Source organism: Diplotaxodon limnothrissa, linkage group LG4 (genome assembly GCF_057381915.1).
Source record: "Diplotaxodon limnothrissa isolate DT_005_m linkage group LG4, D_limnothrissa_male_GT1.1, whole genome shotgun sequence".
In the NCBI taxonomy this organism is placed as follows: Eukaryota; Metazoa; Chordata; class Actinopteri; order Cichliformes; family Cichlidae; genus Diplotaxodon; species Diplotaxodon limnothrissa.
The window spans coordinates 27,431,153-27,451,338 of NC_140599.1; the positions used below are offsets into that span (position 1 = coordinate 27,431,153).

Sequence of the window (20,186 nt, forward strand, 5' to 3'; positions counted from 1 at the left end):
AACCCTTTAAGACCTACTATAGAACCAAGTCCACCAGAGCTTATATTATTTTTTTTTACATGCTGTAGTGCCATTTGTGGGAGCATTTCAAGTTGCTATACATCAATACAACTGTTATAGCCCATATTTTAATAATATGTATGCATTAAGTCCATAGTAATTACATAAATTGCAAAAAAGTGCAATAAACTAAAAAAAATTGAAAATCGCTTTTGTTTTGTTTACATATATTTCTACTTGGAGAAATTTAAGAGGTTTATCCCTCAAAACTTTAAATACAATAAAGTTGCAAAAAATAGTTTCCCACCACAGGAAATTTATTTTAAGTGTCTTCATAGTTTTATTTTGGAGATACAGCAATTTTTATATACTGCAGGAAAAACAAAAAACAATCCTATGATGCAAATTTGCAAAGAAAACAGCATGTGCATCATTTCACTGTGGGAAGTGTTACGAACAGCTGATAGGAACGGCAAAGCCTGTTTCTGGAATATTATGTTTTTGTTCCTGCAAGCGCTTTTTATGCAATTTTTGCAAAGCTATATGTGGAACGAAACCGTGACCGAGGACAAGCTGATGGCATAAGATGTAAGTACAACTCCTCCGGTTTCATATGCAAAACAAATTATTGCGCTAGCTTACACGGTTCGGGTTCTACAGGGATTTAAAAATAGTTACGCAAAACGGAGCGTGCTGCTCTGACCGGCTTTAAAGGGTTAACAATGACTTTAAAAAAATAATATAAAATGGTGTGCAACACCACTGAAGTTTTTTTTTTTTTAACTCTCTTTTCAACCAACGGCAGTCACTCTCCTCTCCAAATAACTTCTGCTTAGCTTTCCGAGCTTCCCTCGGGTCCTCTTAATCAGCGGTCTCCAACCTTTTTTGCGCCACGGACCGGTTTATGCCCGACAATATTTTCACGGACCGGCCTTTAAGGTGTCGCGGATAAATGAGGGAGGGGCTAATAATCGGCTCAGTCATTTTTAATGATCGTTGAAAGCCCAGATCGTAATCGTGATTAAAATTCGATTAATTGAGCAGCCCTAACCCCTATCACAAGATTTTGAAAGACAGGACATTGTTGAGGTATTGAATGAACTTCTCATGAGTCAGGAAAAATATCGGGCAGTCAATTTTGATTACATTTACATTATTATAAGGCTTGAATGAATAAAGCTTTTAGGTATTTTACATTAATGTAAAACAGATATTTACTTTTAAAACTGTTTGCAATGGACATTAGTGAGAAATCATTATCTCTTTTTTGTTTGTTTTATTGTCACAGGAAGTTGATAAAAAGCATCGCCACTGCCATAGCAGAGACAGTCTTTGGAATCTGTGTCATTCGGTCAGAGGGTGCGGAGCCTGGCGATGACCCTCAGGATGTTGTGATTGTTCTAGAGGGGGTGGAAGTGATGGGTGAGTTGGGCAATGTAGTTTTTGCAGTGACAATGTTGCTTGGTCTGGTCTATTCACTGAACCTGAGCTACCCTCTGGAACTCAGGTACACCTTTGAGGTCCTGCAGAAGATTCTTATGGAATTAGATGCACACGAACTATCCAACAGCACACAAAGTACAGGTTCTCAAAACACTATTTTCTCGTTGAGAAATGTTCCCATTACAACAGCTACACCATGTATCTGGACCATGAACCTAAAATAATTGCAGATATTTTCTTTTTTGAAAGTGCATCTGTTGACCTTCAAAGTAGTTGTATTGGTCATCGGAAAATCACCTGCTTCAGCCATTCATTGTTGTTAAAAAATTGTTTTAACAGGTTAACTTTCCACTTTGTCCACTACTTTTTTTCTGTTATGTAACTTGTACTTGCATTTCATGTATTCTTTATACATTATGTGAAATTTGCTATAAATTCAATAAATTGGAGAAAACAAAAAGATGTGTACGACAAATTTTTATTTACCTTTTAGATGTAATAGTGAAATGTATGTTAACCAGACTCTAGACTTTGTTAAATGCTCCAAAAAATTACTCTTTAAATTAACTTAAAATAATCATGGAAAGAATTTCCACGTGATTAAATTGCTTTCTATTAGCATTAAAGACTTGTGTTGGAATAACTTAATTTGTATGAGTTGGTTCAACTCAATTAACTTAAGCTGGGACCAAATTTAGTAAATTAGTTGGAGAAAACCTACTGAATTGAGTTGGAACAAAACTCTTTAAGTTGGATCAACACTATTAAAATATATTGGATCAAAATGCAGTAAATACGTTGATTCATCAATCTTTAATTAAGTTGGTCCAACTTGAGTGCATTAAGTTGGAGTAACAGAATTGCATAATGCTAAAATAAAGCAATTTAATCACGTGGAAATTCTTTCCATGATTTTTTTATGTTCATTTAAAGAGTTATTTTTTTGAGTGTAGATCCTAGTGTGATGTTAAAAAAAGTGTATGTTTCTGTTCTGTGTACTGTTTGTTTGTATATGTGTTTTTCTGGCTGCTGTTACAACCAAATTTCAATTAAAGGATTATTCTATCTTATTCTACAGTTCCTTACAGTGACCACTGGAGGGCACCAAATTCTCCTATTTCAGTGTGTATGTTTCAACACTAGCATCCCCAGGCTTCTACCTTTCTACCTATAAAACCCGGAGAGCAGCCAAATGGCTTTTAGCTAAGCTTTAGCTTCAGCCAAGTGGAAGCTAAATTGGCTAGTCATTCATATGTATATTGGGTCGTTATCTGGGAATTCTGGAGGGAGGGGAGTGGGGGTGTGTGATTGAGGGCGTGGGGGAGCTGCTAAAAGCTGTGCACTTCCTTTTGTGTTTCATCTTGATGCATTCTCAATCATCCAGGGAAATAAATCTCCAAAAGTCACCAACTTGGAGTGTTTCAGTTTGCCATCTTAGGGAGAAATCAACACACATGGGTGTATGTCCTTTGTTGCTCAGATTTATTGATAAAAACAGTACAAAAAACCAACCATTTGTACACATATTTACAAATAATAATAAAAAGTGAGTGAGTACAAACAATTCAACATTTTCAGCAATCACTCACAATCCTGGCACTGCCATGGTATCTGTAGTCTGCATTTACCACATGTGTATCTTTTGCAGTGAACACATCGCACAGTGGCATGATTGTTCTTGCAGTTGTGTTTGACCTGACACGTGGCTCTTTTTCCAGGGCTAGGTGTGGAGGGTTGTGTCCGAAGCAACTGTTCTTTTCTTGCCTTCTTCGCAGCTACATGAGAGCGAGCCAACTCTGTTGCAAGCGCCACCAGGAAGTCCACCCGTCTTTCCTTCGTCCCGGTGCATGCTTGATACAGCACATGTGCATTCAGTGCTGCCATGTCAATCATGTTATAAAACACGGCGACTGGCCAGCACCGTGTTCCTTTGCGGACAGTGTACTCCCGAACCATCTGGTCCATCACATCCACTGTGCGATGTGTTCACTGCAAAAGATACACATGTGGTAAATGCAGACTACAGATACCATGGCAGTGCCAGGATTGTGAGTGATTGCTGAAAATGTTGAATTGTTTGTACTCACTCACTTTTTATTATTATTTGTAAATATGTGTACAAATGGTTGGTTTTTTGTACTGTTTTTATCAATAAATCTGAGCAACAAAGGACATACACCCATGTGTGTTGATTTCTCCCTAAGATGGCAAACTGAAACACTCCAAGTTGGTGACTTTTGGAGATTTATTTCCCTGGATGATTGAGAATGCATCAAGATGAAACACAAAAGGAAGTGCACAGCTTTTAGCAGCTCCCCCACGCCCTCAATCACACACCCCCACTCCCCTCCCTCCAGAATTCCCAGATAACGACCCAATATACATATGAATGACTAGCCAATTTAGCTTCCACTTGGCTGAAGCTAAAGCCTAGCTAAAAGCCATTTGGCTGCTCTCCGGGTTTTAAAGGTAGAAAACGCCAAATGGCGATCCGTGGGGGTTTAAGTGTCAATCAAGGACTGCACAGTCGCTGATTTCAATGGTACGTTGGTCTATGTAGGTTCTCATTCATGCAAGTCGTGGCGGTCTTAAGCAGTGTTGGTCAAGTTACTTGAAAAAAGTAATCAGTAACTAATTACTGATTACTTCCCCAAAAAAAGTAATCCCGTTACTTTACTGATTACTTATTTTCAAAAGTAATTAATTACTTAGTTACTTTTTAAAAACACGATTTACAACCTGAAGAGGTGATAAAGCATAGATCTTTCAGCCCAATTCTACTTTTTCTGCATAATCCATCATACAAAATGTAATCAAATGGAGAGGTACCTTTTGATAAAAACTTGTTTTATCAGTTTTAATCTTTTAACTTTATGCATCAAGCAAAATTTTAATTATATGCAACATTCTCTGACTTGAATAAATTAGTTTAACATTTAAACCTATTTTCTGCACATTCCAGCACATAAAATAAAATATTTTTTGTGTTTACACTCACTCTTTCAAATAGATGCAAGTAAAACACAGCAGAAAATAAATAAAGTCAAAGACTCAGCGGTCCCGTTGCTCTATTTTCACCTGTAAAGCAGAACTGCGGTAGGCGGAGGTTTACCCTGGTGCAGGTGTGCCACGGTCAGTTGAAGAATCCGCGAGTTTCTCTGTGAGTTTCCCATTACGTCATTGCGCACTCGGTGCTTGCTTGGAAGGGGTTTTTTCGCTGTAAAAAGAAGTTTTCTTCCCACGCACGATGGACACTAATGTTTTTGTCACTTTTTATGGAATCAAACTCAAAGTAAGGTCAATACTTCCACGCTTTAAACGCTGCACGCTCATACTCTCTCCCACAATCGATATATGATCCATTGTTGATCTGCACACAGCTGTTGTCACTAACGACGCACTCGCTTACATCACTGTCGTGAGACATTCTCGCAAAAATCACGGTTTTAGTAACGCAGCGTTTCTACGGGAAAGTAACGGTAATCTAATTACCGTTTTTGCAATAGTAATCCCTTACTTTACTCATTATTTGAAAAAGTAATCAGATTACAGTAACGCGTTACTGCCCATCTCTGGTCTTAAGTGCTTGAGTTGAAGGGAGCTGCATTTTTTAAGCTTCTCCAAGCAGGCTCACCTCTCATCTAAAAAGTCTCTCCAGTTCTAAAAGCCCACAGTCACATTGATAATCATTGACCCACCCTGTCACTCACATTTAAGTCCACCAGCTCTAAGGCACTCTCGAGAGGCGTTTCAACCCACACTCATGTAACCTAAAGGACTCCAATTAGAGGTGAAACATCTTAAAGGCGTGGGCAATTAATTTTCCTAAGGGGCCACATGAGAAACTGGGACTGTTGTGGAGTGCCACCCACATCACTCGTGGTCCTTCAAATGCCATGAGTCTATTTTCAAGCGTGTGAAGACAACAAACATGTTTTAACTGATATTAGATGTGACTTGTGATAATCGATTAGCTACAGTTGAAAGTCAAATGAAAGTAGGGTCTTTTTACAAAACCATGTGAAAAATCCTGTTTAACCACAAGATCAGAGACTTCTGCAATAAAATAAGTGACAGCAGAGGTTGCTTTTACTCAAAATTTCTAAATCAGATTAAATCTTCAGTCTTCAATTCCAGCTTCTGTTTTTTGAGTTTTACATCTTACTGACACAATTTTGTAAATAGAAAAGTAGAAATAAGAAGAACGGTGCAGAAAATAGCAAACAGAAAAATAGAATGACACCTGTTCTATGTTGAATTACCTAACCCACAACCACAAATTCTAATTAGGCACAGTCAAAGGCTTTAATCTGTTTACAAAACATGCAAACATCTCAAAAAAGCACATTTTCAGGATATTTATACATAAAGGTTAATCTTCACAAGAAAAAAAAGCTGCATGATATAGTGTTGACAGACCCTGGAACTGACAAATTTTCACATTTCCCCATTTTAGTGAAACTAACATTAAAAGCTGCTCATACATGACTTCATGCTACACCAGTCCAGTGATAGGTTCTACTTTACACCTCAGAAGAAAAAAAAACCCAATACACCGATTTCATCAGTGACGAATGAATCGTGTTGACATTGAAATGGAATTTAACTAAATCGAGTGTTCTCTTTTACATGCAACAAGAAAAAGTAGCACTTCAGCCTGCAGAAACACTGAAATATCATCTGACCATCTTGTAGTCAGACTCATCACACCCGTACAGAAAGCTAAATGTGATAAAGAATCTGAGTGATTCACGTGACAATATTAAACAGTAAATCTCAGCAACAAACGTGTAAGGTGTAACAAATCTCCACATCAACAGACAGGACAGTTTATGTACAATATAAATAATGCATCTATGAAACCCTTTCAGTCATCATTCCTTTTCCAATATGATATTCAGCATTTGTGTGATGCAGTTATTGGGTAACATTTGAAACTGCTGCCATTTTTGGTTCAGTCCGTGTATACATTTAGTGCACAGGTTTACCGAAAGAAAAAAAAAAGTAGCCAGTGTACAAACTATGTGTAAGGTCCTTCGTCATCATTACAGTGAGCCTCAAGTGACTATGATAGCTTAAATCTCTGGAATCTCAAATATAAACTGAGATCAAAATGATGATTGTCAGTAGATCAAGAGCTACAGTATGTAGCTCTAAATCACACAGTCTATCGCACATGTTTATCAATGCAGGTGAAACAGTTTGAACATTTTTCTACCTGGAAAAAATGGGAATTATTTGAGAACGGGAAATGTGATACATATACAGATGACAGAGACATAAAGAATTTACAAAAATCATAATTAGTTAAGAATTTTGTTTTTAACAAATATGAAATGCAGGTGTTTTATTAATATTAACAGTGCTCTCTGTTTACAAAGATCCATACAATCATCCTGCCTTCCTTCTCAACATAATTTCTCTGCCTTCTCAAATTTTTACTAAGTCAATCCTTCATGTTGATAAAATATATATGTTTTAATAAAACAGGGTTTCCTTTAACATGCCTCCCCTTTCAAAAGCTGTTTCGGATATTTTAGCTATCTGTTGAACCACTGCCCTTATTCTTATTGCGGCTGAGAGGGAAAGTGGACTTGCTCTGTGGCTGGGTCATTTTGCTGGCGAGGTAGACAAAGGGTTCAATGAGTGTACGTCGGTCCACTACAGACACCTCCCACAGACGCACCTTCTCATTCTTCGCCCAATTCTGGGCCACGTTCAAGTCAACTCTCCTCTCTTCCTGCTTGTCCAGTTTATTACCCAGCACAACAATGGTTACCTATAGATCAGATTATCAAGTTAGTTCCACATTAGTCACTGTACAACTCTTCACATTGTGCTTCATGACAGCTGCTGTGGCTTCAGATACAGCAGATTGTCTGGTGAAAATTAAATATGACTGGGAGGAAACAATATTCAAATTAATAATTTAGAAATATCATCCCAGGACATAGGGCAGATGAATCAATATCTGGCATCTCTGGCTTGCTTGCTTCTTTAATATCCCAGAGACCTGTATCAGACCCAAAAAGCTCTCGAACTGCTGTGTCATGAATTTATAAAGGCTTGTCATCCCTCTTTAAGTGCACATTAATGAAACATGACCCCCAAAGCAAGGCTACAACAATGACTAAAGCCTGACAACTAATGTTACAATATTAAATAACAATGCATTCTGCATACTGGTGCAGAATATTCTGCAGCTTTATGTATTCTATATTGTACTGTTTTTATCCATCCATTTTCTTTCCCTTATCCAATTTAGGGGACAGCCTGGACAGGCCCTCAGTTTAACGCAAGGCAAATAGAGAGATAAACAACCAGTCACACTCACATTTACACATAATGGCAATTTAGAATCACCAATTAACCTAACTCATGCATGTCTTTGGACTGTGGGAAACTAGACAACCCAGAAAGAACCCAAGCAAAGATGGGCAGACAGTCACACAGAAAGGCTGGTGGATTAAAACCTAAGACCTCCTTACTGTGAAGCAACCGTGCTAATCACTACACCACCTATACTAAACCTTTTTATGTATATCTATTTATTAAAAAATAGTGATATATTAGATATCACATATATTAGATGAGCCACACTTTGAGCAGAATATTTATGAGGTTTTTAATAAACATAACTTCTTCTATTCTGAAATTACTAGAACAGAACAAGTAACTGTGAGGTGTACCAATCAAAACCCATGCCCTCACTATACACATTAATTGTATTTACTGCTTACCTCTTTCTTGTCTCTGTGGCGATCAATGTCTTTCTTAAGGGCCTCCATTCGTTTAAAGGACTCTTTACTATCAATGCTGTAGACTAGTACGAAGCCATCAGCAAAAGTGTAGTAATGTCGGGGAAACTCCATCCCATCCCGGAGTCCACGGGTGTCATAGAAGCGCACCTGCTCTCGTGTGCCACGGTCAGTTTCTATGGAGCCAATATAGATATCCTCAAGGGTCTCCATTGGCTCTGAACCTACCAAGAAATAAACAAAGGTGGACACAAATGATGTGATATGCTGCACAAATATTAAGATGACAACATGCGAGTCTTAGATGTTATAAACTTTTAATACAACTGTTATATACTGTTAACTCACCAAGCGTTGAGTTAATTCATTTAAACTTTATATAGCACCAAATCAATTTTGCTACGTTTTAATCACGATTTCAGTTACGATTACATACTGTCACATTAGTTATAAATAACTAATGGACGACAGAGAGAATACTCACTCAATAACATCAACACTACTGCAAGTCGACAACAAATTATATTATGCTTTGCTGCGATCACTCGGGGATAAACCACATTGACCATACATCATTTGACTCATTGAGGTAATATATGATAATGTAGGGAAGCGACATACCTGCAACATGATTGGCATACAGTAGTTGTTCTAACACAGCCGTTTTTCCTACTGCGGCTTGACCACAAACCACCACTTTACAGCTTTTACCCATGACGGTTTCTCACTCTCCAGTCCGAAAATCTGTTTAGGACAGAAGAAACAAAAAACAAAAACTACCCAATTGATCAAAGCCATTACTTAGAAACAATGCAAAACACAACAACACAGTACGCCTTATTTGGTTTCCTTTGTAGATAAACTGTGCTACTATGCACACTAGCTAACTTACAAGTTAGAAGAGCCCACTGGCAAAAAAAACCCCCCCTTTTATCTGACATAGTTATTTTAAGTTTTTGCGTCGCAAACGATAGCTAATTTGGAGACGTTTGTACAGAAAATAGCTTAGCATTAGCTTCGGGAAGACACAAAACCACTATATCACAAAACCAGCCATTAATGTTGCCTGTATATGACAAATGCTAGTAAAAACGTGTCTTCAAAAATACACACGCTGATACTTCTGGTTATTTTGCCGACATTTATTTGCTAATTGTCATAATTTCGCTTGAGAAAACGCTTACCTTCCCAAATGTGCTACTTCCTGTTTATGTTGTACGTAACGACTGCAGTATGTAGCCCCGCCTTTCTCATTGACGGCAAAATGGCGACGGAGAGCTGTGATGCTGTGAACATGGACCCTGACATGGAACTGCTCAGCGATGAAGAATTAGAAAGGTGGTGGAAATTACAGCTATGTTGTCAGCGAATGAAAAACGCGTATATCAAAGTCTTTTATTGATATGTGTGCTCAAAAGCCCCCGTCGTGTTAATTTTCTTGTCGCAACATGAGAGCTTACCAGCGCGCTACCGCTAACAGTTTAGCTAAATTTGGCCCTGGAAAGCATCTAGCTCGGTTGCCTTCCACTTTAGCTAGCCCTTGTGTTGGATTTCTGGGTTTCGTTCACAGTAACGTATGTAAGTTGGTGGTTAATCGTTAAGTGTGAAAGTTGATCGGAGTTAAGAGTTTTGCTTTCACATCCCAGAGATGACCAAAGCTGGCTAATTACTTAATGGCACCATTCAGTTAATGAGTGTTCGTGATGTGAAGTATGACAGGCCTCCAAAAAAAGTAACGGCAGTAGCCCTTCAGGATGGTGTCATATGTTCCTGGCTCAGTCTCATCGCTGCGTGTTGGCTGGGAATACGTGCACTCTGTCCTGCTAGTTTGACTTGTTCTATGTTTAGCTAACTCAGTCCAGCAAACTGTCAAATGCACATTGTGTCATTCTTTCTTTACTCGAAAACATGAATATGAAAAAAAGTAATTACCTACCTCTAGTCAAGAAACAATTCAGCAAGTCTACCTCTACTTATCTTACCACCTGTCATGTGTTTTTCTCTTCTCACTTGTTTTAGATTTGCCTGCAAGCTTTATTTGATTTCTTTCTTTTTGCCCATTTCTACACAGGGAAGCAGAGAGCTTCAAAGAACAAGGCAATGCTTTTTATGTCAAGAAGGATTATGCAGAAGCATTCAATTATTACACCAAGGCCATTGGTAATTCTTTCTAAACAATTTCAGTATATATTTCTGTGGATAGAAGCTATGCTAATTTCTCATGTGGATGAGAATTTTAACATTTGCATCCAACATGTCCCTGGTAGAATATTAATAAAATTTTCTTAATTTAACATAACAGATATGTGCCCAAAGAATGCAAGTTACTATGGAAATCGGGCAGCGACACTAATGATGTTGTGCCGGTATAGAGACGCTCTAGAGGATTGCCAGCAAGCAGTACGACTAGACAACACCTTCATCAAGGTGGGTTGAAGAATTAAAGAAATTCCATTCATATATATATATATATATATAGATATAGATATAGATAGATATAGATATATAGATAGTAGTGAGGATTTTCCTTTGTAAATATTTCTAACAAGCAATGGCTTTAGAGCAATACAGATTTTCACATAGACTGTAAAAGCTTTTGTTTATTGCAGATCTTGTATAAGTCACCAGTGGTCTATATCTGTAGTATTACAAGGCCAATAAACACATAAGCTCCAGCACTGTTGTTGGTTGTAGTCTAGTAATATATTACATAACAGATAAATATTTTAGAGGCAGTCATATATTTTTAATGATGTTGGTCATTACAGGGTATTATCACTTTAGGCTGTGAACTGTAAATCTTTTACTTACAGGGCCATCTGCGAGAGGGCAAGTGCCACCTGTTGCTTGGGAATGCTATGGCTGCCAGCCGCTGTTTCCAGAGAGTTCTAGAGCTGGAGTCAGACAACAGCCAGGCCCAGCAGGAGGTGAGTTGGCCTCAGTTGCAGAGAGCATGACCTAACAACTTGGACATGATTATCCACTATTAAATTGGCTTTGGCCAAGCCAGTGAAAATAAAGAGCAAAAAAAGGTTTGAATGGAAATCCAGTAGTAGTAGTTCACAATCACTTGTACTTATTCTGACCTGGATTTAATAAGCATGGCACTCAAGAGACTAGCAGTTTCTGAGAAGCACTGAAGTTCTTCCTCATGGTTACTGAATATCATAAATTCCTTTGGCAGGTGAAGAATGCAGAATCTATCCTTGAATATGAGAGAATGGCAGAGATTGGATTTGAGAAGAGAGATTTCAGGATGGTAAGCTACTCATTAGATACAGTTTTAGTTGTTTTTTTGTTTTGTGTGTGTGTGTTTTATTTGTGAGGTGTGTTATTTGTGAGGTGTATTATGTCATAAATACCTGCCAAGTCAAGCATCACGTACTGCAGGTATCTGCTTGTGTTTAGGTTGTCTTTTGCATGGACCGTGCCTTGGATTCTGCCTCCGCTTGTCACAAGTTCAAGATACTAAAAGCAGAGTGTTTAGCCCTGCTGGGGCGATACCCCGAGGCTCAGTCTGTAGCCAGGTAAGAATGCACACTTGAAAAGATTTATTTATTTTTTGACATTATTGTCAAAGGGATATAATGGGGGAAAAGTCACTGAGGTATGTAGTTGCCCTAACATGAAGTACAACAAAACAGTATGCCTTTCTCAGACAGGGCCACTGAAATGTGCAAGCAGTGATTTCCATGCAGGTTGAAGAACTGTCAGGATGAAAAATCACAGCTGGTCAGGGCACGGATCCTTAAATTTAATCACTCCAGTTTGCCTTGAACATGAAGATTCCTTGTTGTGTTTATATGTAGTGCTTACTATATGTTCTGAATAGTGGGAACAGCGATTGTCATGATTTGACTCTTCTGATCTTTACTAGGTTGTCTGCAATACATTAAACAGTTGAGTTTTCAGAAATGAACTTCTCCTTTGAAGATGGTGTAACAGTACATTTTTTAATGTGATTTACTCTTTTTAATTGCACTTTGCCTGTAATTATCTGTTTGTATCCAGTGATATTCTTCGAATGGACTCCACTAACGCGGACGCTCTGTACGTGCGTGGTCTTTGTCTGTACTATGAGGACTGCATTGATAAGGCTGTGCAGTTCTTTGTCCAGGCCCTGCGTATGGCTCCTGACCACGACAAGGCTCGGCTTGCGTGCAGAGTGAGTAACTCAGTAGCTAACAGCTAACACAAATTTAGCAGGGGGAAAAAAATCTCCTTCACCAGTCTGCTTGAGGTTTCAGTTAGCTCAGAGGAGCTTTTAAAGCTGCTGTATGAATTTTCTACCCAGAATGCCAAAGCGCTAAAAGCCAAGAAGGAGGAAGGAAACAAGGCATTCAAGGAGGGAAACTATGAGGCAGCATGTGAGCTGTACTCTGAGGCGCTAACAATAGACCCTAATAACATCAAGACAAATGCCAAGCTGTACTGTAATAGAGCTACAGTCGGATCAAAGGTAAGACATAACATTAGTTTCATTAAAATATGTCAATTGTAGGCATACAGACACCACAGGTCACTACCTTTTCCTGTCTCTTTGCCTCACATGTTCACATTTTCTTTTTCTTTGAAAGCTCAAGAAACTAGAACAGGCCATTGAAGACTGCACGAAGGCCATCAAACTGGATGAGACCTACATCAAGGCCTATTTAAGGAGAGCACAGTGGTATGCCGAAGATTTTACTTTGTTGTTAGTAGACAGACCAACTTGTATGTCATTTGGTTTCTTTAAGCAGAAGCTTCACTTTTTTACCGACACTTTTGTATTTTATAGTTCAAATTGAGTAATGAATTGACTGAAAGACTTGTGCTTGGTGTCCTGCAGCTACATGGACACGGAGCAGTACGAAGAGGCAGTGCGGGACTATGAAAAGGTTTACCAGACAGAGAAGACAAAAGGTGGGGGCAGAGCAGATATTACCACCTCACAGTGCTCCTTTTCCACATATTGGCACCTTTGGACTAGTATTAAGTTGCCACTTTAGAGACATTACATAACTGTTTTTAATGCAATGCTTACTAATCTACATGCTGTGTGTTTTTGACTTTATTACCTAGAACACAAGCAACTCCTGAAGAATTCCCAGCTGGAACTGAAGAAAAGCAAACGGAAAGATTACTACAAAATCCTCGGGGTGGATAAGAACGCAACAGAAGAGGAGATCAAGAAAGCTTACCGCAAACGGGCACTTTTACATCACCCAGGTGCTTGATTTCTACGTAAAAAGAGAACTAAACATCACATCAATGAAGAGTCCTGAATTGTAGGGGGAAGTTTTTCTGCAGCAAATATGGCCATATAATTTCCAGTGAAAAGATATTTTAAAACATTATTTTAGGGAACTGTTTTTTTTTTTTTAATCTTATCTTTATTCAGACATTTGAAATGAAAATCAGTTTAGATAATCCTTCAAAATAACTGCCTAAATAAGTGACATGGGTGATTTTTGGTATGGCAGCTGAGCTGTGAGATTTGCTTCTAGAAGGACTTTGATTTAAATTACCAAATATAATACTGCTTTCATTTTTCCCCCTCCCTTTAGACCGTCACAGTGGAGCTAGTGCTGAGGTACAGAAGGAAGAGGAAAAGAAGTTTAAGGAAGTGGGCGAAGCTTTCAGCGTGCTTTCTGACGCAAAGAAAAAGTCTCGCTACGACACCGGACAGGATCTAGAGGATGACGGCATGAACATGGGAGGTGAGCATATGGGCCGACTTCAGTGTGTGAGGTCTCAAGGATGATCAGATTGAAATGATACGAGAAAATTCAGCCAGATAGTTCTGTGTTCATGTCGCTTCTTGTGTTTTCTTTCTTTCCAGATTTTGATGCCAACAACATTTTCAAGGCATTCTTTGGAGGTCCAGGGGGTTTTAGTTTCGAAGGTAACATATGTTCTGTTTGAAAGTAAAAATCTGTCCCTCTGCCAGCCATTTGGAAGGAGTCCCACAATCTGAGAATATCCTAAATGCGCTAATGGTTTTGTTTTTTTTATTATTTTCAGCATCTGGACCTGGAAATTTCTTCTTCCAGTTTGGTTAATTGGAAGAGTCGACTACCTAAACAGTTACTACATCAGGACTTTCCAACAATGTCAACCCCACAACCCATCATCTGTATTTAATAACTGACTGATTTGCAAGTCAGTTTCCTGTATATGCCATTGACTGAATGAATGCAACCCAATGCAGCAAATGCCCGTCTAGCAAAGGACACCAAGTTGGCTCAAACTGAGTTGGTAGTTTTACTGGTTTTGGATTTAGTTTTCTTCCTTCCAGAATTAAACAAACTTGAAAGTCGGTAATGGCTAACAACACTGGTCCAAATAGTCTGGATTTTTCAAATAGGAAAGATTGCACAGCTATTATATTAGAGCTTTTAGGGATCCATGCAGGAAGTGCCATCCTGGGGAAAACTCTCGAGCAAGCTATTATCCTGCTCATCTCAACTTACTGCTGAGGGGGGGTATTCTCTGCATGACAGTTAATAACTTGCTCAGTGATTTGTGATGGAAATCACTGAGCAAGCTGCACCATCCCCGGTTTTTTTTTTTGTTTTTTTTTGACGAATCTGTCACACAGACAGTTGGCTGCTACGAATTCGCACTGAAAACTGCCTCCTTGTCATAAGCCTTTGGGAGCACTCAATCTTCTTTTTTAAGTTGACAACAGCTGGAGTCTAGACCTACGCATGTAATTCAGCCGAAGCACACTAGAAAGGCGGCAGAGGAGACGGCCGTGCTGGTTTTGTTGTCAGCAAAGTCTCCGTCCCTTCTGTTGTTTCACATTTGATGTTGCCATTCACAGATTGCTGCATTGTACATTTTACTGGAATGTAAAGTGTTGATTTGTGATAATAGTTGAGTTTCTTTTTTTCCATTTTTTTATCGTCATAATGTATATTTATTGTAAATTTGCTGTCTGATATAAACGTCAGCGTAAGATGAAGATGCTCTTCTCCTAAGATTGAAAGAGGCACCCACCATGAACACTACGTTGGGAAAAAAAATAACCAAAAAACCTCAGGAAGATGATTGGTTTGCTAGATCTGCATGGCATTTTAAGCTCAAATCGATTACAGTATACAGTAGAGGTTATTTGACATTGAAGCTGTCTAATTTTATTCAATGCAAGGTGGAGGCATCGAGCAAAAGTGACAACTTTATTGCTCCACATAAAGTGAAATCTGTTTGCTGTTGTCCAAAATGTTCAGGTGCTGTGTGATGATTGAAACGTAGGAATGTTTAATCATTTCCCCATTAGTCCATTGGTGCACTTGAGTATGAAGAGTGTCCTCATTTTGCTCTGATTGTTTTTGCTCTTTATGGTGAGAGTGAGACCATCCACTCTTTTCCCTGGAAAAGTACCAGCCATGACAATAAAGTTGGCCTCCTCTGGGTTTCCCCTAGATTGATATCTTTCTTTTGTTTGGAATCATTAGTTTAGAAGTATTGCATAAAGATACCGTGTGGTTTTACAGATTGCTGTGGGAGTGAGTCCTGCAATCTGGTATGCCAAAAAAGTGATGTCCTGTATTTGCCAGAAAAGAATGATGTATCTCGTGAATAGAGCTGCAAACAGTTATTGGGGAAAGTGACTTTTATATGTCTTATTTGTTCTAGTAAAATTTCACGGACATTAAAAATGTCTTTTTCAAAAGAGATCTGACCAAGAGGGCAGCAGAAATTAAAACTTTAAAAATATTTTAAGTTGCCAAAAAAGAACTGGAGTGAGTAAAATGTGAACCATAGAGTGGGGAAAATATCACAGTCATAAAGAGGCTTCTAAAATAGGTTTATATCTTTGTTTTGTTTCGGAATTTTAAGAAAAAAGTAGCGTGGAGGTTGGTGTACTGCAGGAGATGAGCAGCAGAGGGCGCTGCTTCCTCGCGATTCGTTTGTTGGTGTTGCTAGGATACCAGCTAAACGTGGATCGATGCGTTGGGCTAAAGTTTATACGAGTTAAACTGGCTTCAAGTTGACGGAAAGAAAGTTTAAAAGTGGCCAAAAATGGCAAACATCGACGCAGACCTCGAAGACCAGCAATCTAAGGGCGTATTCGCAACTTTAATGGCCGATGGGAAATGGATGTACCAGGCAGGAGAGTATAAAAAAGCTATAGACAGCTTCACAGAGGTAAGTGTTAAGTGTCGTCGTTACCTTTTCTCTGATTTTTTTTAAGCACTCTAGAAATGGCTCACTTCTTTTCTTTGTTTAGGCACTGGCTTTAAAGCCTAGTGACAAGCAGTGCTTTGTTGCTCGGTCCAGATGTTACCTGAAGATGGGAGGGTTTGACAACGCTTTGAGAGATGCAGAAGCTTCACTTAAAAGAGACAACTCGTTTTTTGAGGTAAATGTTTTTCTGCTGTCATGATAGAAAATGAGTAAAATGTATCTTTATCCCCGCTAAAGGTTCAGTGCCTATTGTATACATTTGTTTTGAATCACCATTTTAGGGTTTGTACCTGAAGGCAGAAGCTTTATACTACATGGGAGAATTTGAATTTGCCCTGGTGTTTTACCACAGAGGCCATAAACTACGTCCACAAATGCAGGAGTTCAGACTGGGTATCCAGAAAGCACAGGAGGCCATAGAAAACTCTGTTGGCAGTAAGTGTCTTGTTAATAGTGTTGCAATCATCTCACATCTCCTTACCTAAAATATGAGCCGCTTGTTCTTTGCCATCTTTTAGGTCCTTCCAATGTGAAATTGGAGATTAAAGGAGACCTGTCATTTCTCAACATAGGTGGTGAGGTGAGTCTTTGGTGCATATATCTTCAGTAAATAATAATAATAAAAACAACCCCACTGAGGTAAGTCACAATTATCACAGTACAGCACAAACTCAGTTAAACTTAAGGGACATCATCTTACCAGCTGGGATGCTTAAACCAATGTGAATCGTGCTTTGGTGCATTGGAGAGGTAAGACCAAGGAAACCTCCAAAAGTCTTTGCAGCTGGTAACTAGGATGAAACTAGATGTGTATCTAGGATGGCACATCTATTCAATGTGCCATTGCAATGACGTTTTCTTTGTCTCCCAACACAGTTACCAGAGTGTGGAGCAGTTTGGTCAGAGCAGCATGAATGATTAGCCTGCTGGAGGTCTTTTTGTAGGGCTGTGGCAGTGCTCCTCCTGTTCCTCCTTGCACCAAGGAAAAAAAATACTGGTGCAGCTCTCTTTAACAGCCTTTCTCCTGATACAAGTTCCCTTAATTTTTATTTGAGCAATGTATTTAACATGCAGGCTTAGAGGCAGAGCTGTTCTAATGGTACAAGGGAAATAACAATAAAAATGACAGTATTTGTCATTTAGCCAGGATTCGTTGCAGGAAGGCACTACAGCTCGCTGTATATCAAAACTGCTAGACAATAGAAAGATTTCTTCCCTCTTGCTATGAATCCAATGAACAGTTGTCTTGATGCATGCTTAATCATCCAGGTAGGTAAATCCATGTCTGAAGAAGTCACTTGGATGAACAATGAAACATTTCTCCCACTGAAAGAGACTGAAAATGTTACATAAACCGTTAAATCCATGCACACTTAAATCCTATCACCACCTGTATGTATTCTGTAGAACAAGGCTGAGTCATTGCTTCAATTATGTGTCTTGTCTCAATCCCCCCAAAACCCCTGCAGTTTTCTGTATGCAATGTTTAGCCTGACCTGTCTTCTGATGCACAGTGTTATGTTATGTTTCTGAACTGTTAAGAGGGCCAAACCAATTGCAGCTATCCAGAATCTCACAAAGAAGAAAAATCAGAAGACTGAGAAAACCCCAAAGAGTGAAAAGACAACCAAACAACTTCTGGGCGAGTTTTATAGTGACAAGAAATATCTAGAAAATCTGATGAAAGATGAAGGTAATTTGCTATTTGTTCAAATTTACACACACTGTATGTTTCTATGTATCTAACTGTCACCTAGCATATACTGTTCAAAATGTTTACTTAAAAAAAACAACTATATCTGTTTCATTCTTGTTGAATAATATTAATAGCTGTTATGTAATGATTTGCAGACTTGATAGAAGGTACAACAAAGAGTGGGGAGAAGGTGAAGGACATCATTCAGAGATGTCTGTCTTACCTTGACACTTGCACTGAATTTTGGCACCAGGAGAAGCCTACTTCTGCACAAGAAATGAGGCAGAAGTTCATGCAAGAGAAATGTACAAAGCGCCGTAATAGCGCACTCTCTTCTGGATTTCTGCTGAAAAGCCTGGATGAAATTGACAGAGGCAAGATAGCATTCTGGATAAACATAGACCTTGATTCTCTCTTTTACTTTCAGTTTAAAAATTCTCACTGTCCTCTTTGTCATCCCAGAGTTTATGTCCGGAAATGCAGAAGGCACTCTGAAGAAGGCAGAAGAAGTCATGAAGATGGTGCAGAGGTGGTCTGAGAAAGAGGTTCCTAATAAAAAAGAGGTTTTGGGCACCTTGCACAGTTGCATTGGCAATGCTTTGGTTGACCTGGGAAACATGGACAAAGCATTGGAGCATCATCAGAAAGACCTGGAGTTGGCCAAACAGTGGTGAGAAGAAAGGCAGAATAGGAGTAAAACTACATATTTGGACGAGAGATTAAATCCACCACACAAACTTCTTCATAGACCAGAACCAGTTCTATAGAACATATTACTATTGACCGTCAGCAGCTTCACTGGCTTCTTGTAAAGTATTGCATTCATTTTAAGATTTAGCTTCTTACTTTCAAGTCTCTCCATAATCTCGCACAACCTTATCTCTCTGGTCTTCTGCACATTGCTACTCCTTGCTATACCTTGAGATCCTCCTCCTCTTTTTCTTTCATTATACCACCTACTCGTCTGACTACCATGGATTTTAGAGCTTTCAGCCGAGTGGACCTCTCATCTTTAGAAATCTCTCCTGTAGCACACTCACAATATTGATTTTCTTCCTATTATTAAAACCAGCATTAAAATACATCCTTTTAAGCTCGCTTATTCTCTTTGATTCTGTAGTATTGAATTTTAATTCTACAATTTTTCCATTTTTTATACATACAGTTATGTGTCCCTGAGTGTCTTGAAAGGTTCCTATAAATATTTTTTAATCACTATTATTATTATTATTATTATTAAACATTAAGAAATCTTTTTTTTTTTTTACCTACAGCAAGCTCCCAGGAGCACTGTCCAGAGCTCTGGACAACATTGGCCGAGTCTATGTTCGAAATGAAGAGTTTGCAGAGGCCATTCAAGTGTAAGTAAATAATCAAATAATACCTGCACTTGAATTCATCCAAAAACTATGTTTATTTCTGACACATTTATTTAATCCTTTTTATTCCATTTTGTTTATAAGCTGGGAAAAGAAGCTTCCGCTGGTTTGCAGTGATTTGGAGAAGACATGGTTGTTACATGAGATCGGTTTGTGTTACCTGAAGCTCGATCACCACGAAGAAGCTCGAGATTATGGCGTCCGTTCAGTAGCTGCTGCTGATGGAATCGCCGATAAGAAGTGGCAGTTGAATGCCAATGTTTTGGTTGCACAGTCAGAATGTAATTGGTTATTTATTTATGATGCATCACTTTATATTAACAAAACAGAGACACGCAACTTTAATACTTTACTTCTTAAACCACAGTGTGTTTGAATCAGTCATACTGTTGCACAGTTCGTTAACCTGATCCCAGTTTACTCTTTTATATCAGTGAAGCTTGGAAACTATGAATCTTGTGTCACCCACTTTGAAAGAGCTTTGTCCTATGCCAAACTTCTAGAAGATGATTCTGCCATGGATGCTATTGAGAAGGTTCGTGCTTCTTTGTTGTATACATTCTTTTGTTTTCCTTTTTACGTACGTTTTTTCAGTCCTGACATTTCTCATTTGTTTTCAGGCCCTTCATGAAGCAAAGCAACACCTAACACAATGAGGAACCCCTTCAGTCAGAATGGTTGAGGAAAAGAAGAAGAAAGACTCATTTTGTGTGTGTGTGTGTGTGTGTGCGTTCATTT

General features: G+C 38.7%; 3 protein-coding genes across 3 annotated transcripts; 2 read left to right on the forward strand and 1 right to left on the reverse strand.

Annotated features, from left to right (window-relative positions):
• Positions 1-5,738: 5,738 nt before the first annotated feature.
• On the reverse strand, positions 5,739-9,420 carry nkiras2 (NFKB inhibitor interacting Ras-like 2). The gene is made up of 4 exons (XM_085351787.1): positions 9,386-9,420; positions 8,823-8,945; positions 8,184-8,425; positions 5,739-7,222 (listed from the first exon to the last, which is right to left on the reverse strand). Exons 2-4 carry the CDS (start codon positions 8,914-8,916, stop codon positions 6,980-6,982), a joined length of 579 nt encoding a protein of 192 aa, XP_085207913.1. The 5' UTR covers positions 8,917-8,945; positions 9,386-9,420; the 3' UTR covers positions 5,739-6,979.
• dnajc7 (DnaJ (Hsp40) homolog, subfamily C, member 7) lies at positions 9,412-15,599 on the forward strand. The gene is made up of 14 exons (XM_085351786.1): positions 9,412-9,539; positions 10,273-10,361; positions 10,504-10,628; positions 11,015-11,128; positions 11,386-11,460; positions 11,610-11,728; positions 12,213-12,366; positions 12,496-12,660; positions 12,779-12,870; positions 13,030-13,103; positions 13,263-13,409; positions 13,748-13,900; positions 14,023-14,085; positions 14,205-15,599. The coding sequence occupies exons 1-14, from the start codon at positions 9,412-9,414 to the stop codon at positions 14,240-14,242; spliced, it is 1,536 nt and encodes a 511-aa protein (XP_085207912.1). The 3' UTR covers positions 14,243-15,599.
• Positions 15,600-16,208: 609 nt separating this feature from the next.
• odad4 (outer dynein arm docking complex subunit 4) lies at positions 16,209-20,104 on the forward strand. Its single transcript, XM_085352727.1, has 11 exons — positions 16,209-16,334; positions 16,417-16,548; positions 16,655-16,808; positions 16,892-16,953; positions 17,916-18,066; positions 18,225-18,443; positions 18,532-18,739; positions 19,344-19,430; positions 19,533-19,729; positions 19,883-19,983; positions 20,069-20,104. Exons 1-11 carry the CDS (start codon positions 16,209-16,211, stop codon positions 20,102-20,104), a joined length of 1,473 nt encoding a protein of 490 aa, XP_085208853.1.
• The last annotated feature ends 82 nt before the right edge of the window (positions 20,105-20,186 follow it).

Bases quoted from the DNA above. Each gene is read 5' to 3' on its own strand.
- nkiras2 (XM_085351787.1), bottom strand. From the start codon at position 8,916: ATGGGTAAAAGCTGTAAAGTGGTGGTTTGTGGTCAAGCCGCAGTAGGA. The intron at 8,426-8,822 runs GTATGTCGCTTC...ATTTCTTGGTAG, and splicing joins GTATGCCAATCATGTTGCAG to GTTCAGAGCCAATGGAGACC. The intron at 7,223-8,183 runs GTAAGCAGTAAA...TCTGATCTATAG, and splicing joins GCCACAGAGACAAGAAAGAG to GTAACCATTGTTGTGCTGGG.
- dnajc7 (XM_085351786.1), top strand. From the start codon at position 9,412: ATGTTGTACGTAACGACTGCAGTATGTAGCCCCGCCTTTCTCATTGAC. The intron at 12,367-12,495 runs GTGAGTAACTCA...TTTTCTACCCAG, and splicing joins AGGCTCGGCTTGCGTGCAGA to AATGCCAAAGCGCTAAAAGC. The intron at 13,104-13,262 runs GTGGGGGCAGAG...TTTATTACCTAG, and splicing joins CCAGACAGAGAAGACAAAAG to AACACAAGCAACTCCTGAAG.
- odad4 (XM_085352727.1), top strand. From the start codon at position 16,209: ATGGCAAACATCGACGCAGACCTCGAAGACCAGCAATCTAAGGGCGTA. The intron at 16,809-16,891 runs GTAAGTGTCTTG...GCCATCTTTTAG, and splicing joins CATAGAAAACTCTGTTGGCA to GTCCTTCCAATGTGAAATTG. The intron at 19,730-19,882 runs GTAATTGGTTAT...CTTTTATATCAG, and splicing joins TTTGGTTGCACAGTCAGAAT to TGAAGCTTGGAAACTATGAA.